This window comes from Nestor notabilis, unplaced genomic scaffold, assembly GCF_000696875.1.
Source record: "Nestor notabilis isolate BGI_N333 unplaced genomic scaffold, ASM69687v1 scaffold11124, whole genome shotgun sequence".
Lineage (NCBI taxonomy): Eukaryota > Metazoa > Chordata > Aves > Psittaciformes > Psittacidae > Nestor > Nestor notabilis.
Genome location: NW_009924269.1, coordinates 5,907 through 11,548, shown reverse-complemented (window position 1 = coordinate 11,548; position 5,642 = coordinate 5,907). Strand labels below are relative to the sequence as shown.

Genomic DNA, 5,642 nt, shown 5'->3' with positions numbered 1-5,642 from the left:
CTCCACGCACGTGATCTGGTTCTGGAGCTCACCGAGGAGGGTATTGTACTGGCACTCAGTCTCAGCCAGAGAGGATTCCAAATTATTTCTCTGATAAACAAGATAACCAAAGAAACAACATTCGTTTAAATGTCACCCTGGAGATGAAAGAGCTGCTCACCCCACCACTCTAATTGCTCGGTCTGGCTGTTCAAGAAGGCCAGCAATAACCTCATCACGGCTGTAGGGATATTCACCACTCACCTGGCTGAGCTGAGCCTGGAGATCGATTTCCAGGGCTTGCAATTGGCGTCTCAGTTCAGTCACCTGGTTGTTGCATGTCTCTACCTCCTGACCGCTTGTAATAACCTCCCGATTCACCTCCTCAATCTGAAAGTCGCCAATACAGAAGAAAGAGCATCAGGGAATATCTGTGCAAGTTGGACTTGCTTTTACAGAAGCAGAATACAGCTGGCATAAAGAAAAGTGAGCAGGGCAAGTTCCTTGCTCTGGATGTTAACCGCTGGCTTCAGCGGCTCACTTTAAACATCACATTAAGCTTGTGGCTATTAAGTCTCTTTAATCCAACTGTGGAGTATTTTAGCTCCAACAACACACCCCAAGGCCTTGTGGCAAAGGCTGCTCTTCCAGACGGAACATAACAAACTGGTCAGACAGGCCTGTGTCTCCTGTGGAGCACAGTGTATAATAAGTGCTGATCTCGGGCTTCACTGTAAGGGAAAAACTGCTTATTGTCTCCAATGTGCATGTGTGTCCATTGGAAGCAGGCACATGTCACTTACCTTACACTCATACCAATCCTCAACTTCCTTGCGGTTGCGCGCTATCAGTGTCTCATACTGGCATCTCAAATCCTCCAAGATTTGCCTGAGATCTGGTCCAGGGCAGGCATTGACCTCCACGCTCACGTCTCCAGTGTATTGTTTTCTCAGGCAATTCATCTCCTGGAAATAGAACCCAGATCAGACGCACACTGGAGGTTGAAAGACAGCACAAAAGAGCAGAGCTGGGTGGCTGAGGATGGCCCTCTGAGAGGGCACCCCCGAGCTGTGGCTGCAGTAAGCACTGGAAGATGGTGCAAGTGTTGGGTAACTTCTTTCCCAATTTCAGCAGCAATTTCGCCCCACTCTGGCACTCCCAGCACTGGCAAGAGCAGTGGTCACATCTCTGCCAGAGCTCCCCCCATCCCATGCAGGTCTGAACCCCAAAGAGTTTGATGGGAAGCTGTGGTATGAAAATGGCTTTTCTTCACTTTTAAACCTAAAGCACATTCACAAAGGCACTTTTCTGTCAGGGCCATGGTGCTCCAGTGGCGTGGACAGGATCCTACCTCCTCATGGTTCTTCTTGAGGCAGCAAAGCTCCTCCCCCAGCGCCACTGCGCCTCCAGGTCAGACCTGCAGAGCGTGAGCTGGTCCAGGACCTGCCGCAGGCCGTTGATGTCAGCCTCCACACTCTGGCGCAGGGCCAGCTCCGTCTCGTACCTGCCAGAGAGCAGTGAGATCTCACATGTGCTCGGTTCATGCAGAGGTCTCCTTCCTTGCCCAACTACCTGCTCTAAACTGCAGTTTGTTCTCTCAGCTGAATGCTCTGTGCATTGGATTTCTGCATTGCACTTAATGTCTGTTCTGTGGAAGCTTTTCTTCCTCATCTGTTTTTTTCCTGCTCCTGATCACTGTGTGTTTGGTATTGTGGAATCATAGAATCATAGAATGGTTTGGGTTGGAAGGGACCCTAAAGCTCATCCAGTTCCAACCCCCTGCCATGGGCAGGGACACTTTCCACTAGAGCAGGTTGCTCCAAGCCCCTGTATCCAAGCTGGCCTTGCACACTGCCAGGGGTGGAGCATTTACCACTTCTCTGAGCAACCTCACCACCCTCATGGGGAAGAGCTTCTACTAAAATCTCATCCCAGTCTCCCCTCTGGCAGGTTAAAGCCATTCCCCCTTGTCCTGTCCCTACAGGCCCTTGTAAAAAGTCACTTACCCAGCTGTGTTTCTGTTTCGCTGATCCCAGTCTACACTGCTTTTGATGGAAATGCACCAACCACATCACTAAGGACCACTCCCTGCAGTGTGCGTCCCCAGCCCTCACCACAAGTACTTGCCAAATGCTTTACCCAAGAATACTAATTAAGGGAGGGCTGGTGACCAAGAGCAAGATGCCTTTCATCACGCCACTCTGTCCTAATGTGGTGTTGGAGTGAGACTTGTCTGAAGTCTATAATTATACATTGAGACTCCACAAGTGAGGTGTAAAGGAGCAGGGAGGAGGCAGCAGGGTCCATCTGCAGAGAGGGGCACTTACTTCACTCGGAAGTCGTCAGCAGCCATCCTGCTGTTATCAATGTCCAGAATGATCTTGTTGTTATCAATGGTTGCGCAGACAATCTGGAAGAGAGCAGACCATGAGAGATGTCTCATTTCTCTCTGCTGTTTTACTCTATAGGTCTATCTAGATTGCAGTTAGGCAGGATCCCTTCACAAGCTCCTTTTTCTGTTACCTTCTGAATTAAATAACCTTGTTCCTTGAGCAGCTTGCAGGAGCTTTGCCTCCTTCACTCACAGTCAGTAAAGAGGTCAACTGTGTAGAGGCTGGGGGTTAAAGAGCTCTGAGATGGAACTTTCCAGTTTCAAGATCTAAGGGCAAGTCCCAAAGGTGCTTCACAAAGAATTGAACCTAAAGAACCTTAAGACATTACATCTCAGCTGACATTAAAGCTGGTGTGTTCTGGGCTTCAAGCTTAAGGATCCTCAGGGAAGATGGTTGGAAGGTATCTTTAAGCCTTAAGATCAGCCATAACTTTCACTGTGGACATACTAATATCAAGCTGTTTGTGCCACTGTGGCAATCAATTTCAGATCCTCAGCTTGTCTCACCTAAAATTTACAATGCCTTGTTTGATACAGCATTTGTGTGTTTTGCTCTGGTTCTACAGTTCTCTTTGTTTTGCTCTTCCTACTGGGCTGACACCACTACATCTCCTCAGAGCACACTTGGTATCAGATTCATAATTGTATAGTCCAAACTCAACAAAGCAGCCTTTTCCTTTTGAAGAGTATCACCCCACCTGTATCACCCTGCAGCATGTCTTTGATGTGCACCCACAACATGCCATAGGGCAACTTGCCAAAATTTATGTTTGCAAAGACATTTAGCAGCACCAAGTTAGCTCTAACAATTGCAGTAGGTTCTAAATACAAATTGAGACATAAACTTTAAATGGGGAAGGAACAACTGAAAAGGGGATTACCTGGTTCTGAAGATCTTCGATTTCTTTGTAATAGCAGCTGTAGTCCCGGGGCTCGCAGGAGAGGCCCTGTGTCGCATACCACTCTCTGATTCTGCATTCCAGTTCAGCATTTTCCTTCTCCAAGCACTTCACCTTGTCCAGGTAGGAAGCCAGGCGGTCATTGAGATTTTGCATGGTGACCTTCTCATCACAAGATGAAAGCAAACAGTCGCCACCAAGACCACCACCAACCACACCGCCTCCAAGGCCAAAACCAAGGCCATTGCCATAGCAGTTGCCACCTCCAAAGCTCCCACCAGCCAAGCTACCAACACTCAGTCCCCCTCCATAATTCACTCCACCGCAGTAACTCCTTCCAGAAAAACCTCTGCCACTGCCTATTGCATAGGAAGAAATCCGTGCTCCACCACCACCACCAACGATACAGCTGCCACCACTGCTCCTGCCTTTGCTAGACACAGTAACAGTCTCCTTAATGTTGCAACTCATGGTGACAGCAGTTGGAAATGCAAGCAGAAGCCCAAAGCAAGATGCACAGCTTGATACTAAATCAGACTGCGAGCTGTCCGTGGTGGAGAAACTCTATTTATACCTTCCAGAGTGGGTGTCACCACTGAATCCTCTTCCCATAAGGCCAGCTACCCCAGCCATTGGTGCCAAGAATAATTTCTCAAAGGGAAGTTTCCTTTTAGGAATCCTGGTAGACAAGGAAGATATTTTACATGTCTCTTGCTAATTTCAAAAATACATTAGCAGTAATGTTTTATGAATCATCAGCTTTTTGTTTATGATGCAAACTTTACAACATTAAGCCAGGAAAAACACTGTCCTAAATTATATACCAGGAAGAAATCATTAAAGGCTATTGCATCAAAGAGCTCTTTATCTCTCATTAATTTATTTTCATTTTATTTTGAGTTGAATAAGCAGTTTCCATGCAAGGTGCTGATGTTGGAATATGTAAGATGAAAAAGAATGAACAAATACGAAGTTTGACTCTCGAATGATGTATGAGGAATGATGTAAGAACTTTGTGGAAGGATCAGAGACGCAGAGATTAACCTTTAAGTCTTTCTATTGGCAAAATGACAAATCCAGAGCTCTGCTACAAGACAAGTGAGGCTGTAGAGTGATCACTTAATGGACACGGATGAAAGGTGCCTTGCATATGATCATGGCTCTCCAGTAATGCACAAAGGGTTTGTTTCTTATGTGGAGAGTATAAAGGAAGGTAAAAGCACTTTATGTATTTCCTGTTGCTCAGTGAAAGGTGTTTCTGCAGTTTTCATCATTATGGATAGTGGTTGTTCCAGCAAAGGATGGGTGCTTTGAAACAGTGAATGGGAGTGGAAACATCCTGTGACTAGTTCTCTGTGTATATGCGCTGCATTCTAATAAGAGGTTTGGGATCATGTCCTATGAAATATAAAGGCAGGATTGCTGATACAGCTGGCAGAGCAGTCGTGGCCCTATAGAGTTCTGCAGTGGCTCAGAGAAGATGAATGAAGCACAAACTAGAGGCTTTTCTCTACCACTGATGTCTCCAAATCTTAACTAGGCAGAGAAAATAAAAATCAGAATCCTTTCACTCTTCTGACATCACAATTTAGGCTAAGCTGATTTTCATGAGTGTATTGCTAAGGCTCAAGAGCAGTGGGCTTCTCTCTAGAGAGAACCTGTTTCTACTGACATTGAGCAAGAGACAGGCGTTCCAGAGCTTTCTGAAACTAACCATTCACTGCAAGGAGTTCTCCAAGCCTGCTTCACCAGGGAGCAAGTGCTCAAATCCTCACTTTGTGTCAGGGTTGTGGACTGGAATAGGTGTTAGTATGGCAACTAAATAATCCCACTTATTGAAGGGCTGAATTATCCCAGTATTCATGGATTTGCCCATCATTTTATTGTTCTTATTCTCCTTACTTCTGTTTAAAAGATGCCTCCTCTTATCTCTTCTTTCTTGGATATTACTTATCCAGCACAGTGAAAGCCAGCAGCATTCTGGTGATATCTCCAGCAAGCTGGAGGCAGAGGTGTGGAAAGACCTGCTCAAAGGGATTTGCTCAAAGACAGAGAGCCTGCCTCTGGCAGAGTCTGCACTTGAACGTGGGTCTCCTGTGTCAGACCTCAGTGCCTGCGTGTCAGCCTGCCCTTCCTTCAAGTTGTGCTCCACTCAGCCCCTAAATACAAAGGAGCAAAGCTCAGAATAGGTAAAAACTCCAATAAAGTTATTGTGCATAGGAAGGAATACCTGGATTTCATTACTAGGACTGGAGAACATAATTGGAGTCAGGGTGTGGTGTTAAGAATGAACCGAAACTGATGTAATGTTGCATCGCTTGAAGCTTTGCCTGTCCTGTGTGTGATTCCTCTGGAGTTTCCCAACAGCTGTC

General features: G+C 46.3%; 1 protein-coding gene across 1 annotated transcript; it reads right to left on the bottom strand.

The window, feature by feature from the left end:
• Positions 1–6: 6 nt before the first annotated feature.
• On the bottom strand, positions 7–3,591 carry LOC104401223 (keratin, type I cytoskeletal 42-like; the record flags this gene model as incomplete). The annotated part of the gene is given in 8 exon segments (XM_010012529.1): positions 7–90; positions 244–369; positions 783–944; positions 1,331–1,377; positions 1,380–1,483; positions 2,307–2,389; positions 3,253–3,491; positions 3,534–3,591. Coding segments are annotated over 7 exon segments (780 nt in total), but the record flags the coding sequence as incomplete, so codon positions are not given.
• Between the last annotated feature and the right edge of the window lie 2,051 nt (positions 3,592–5,642).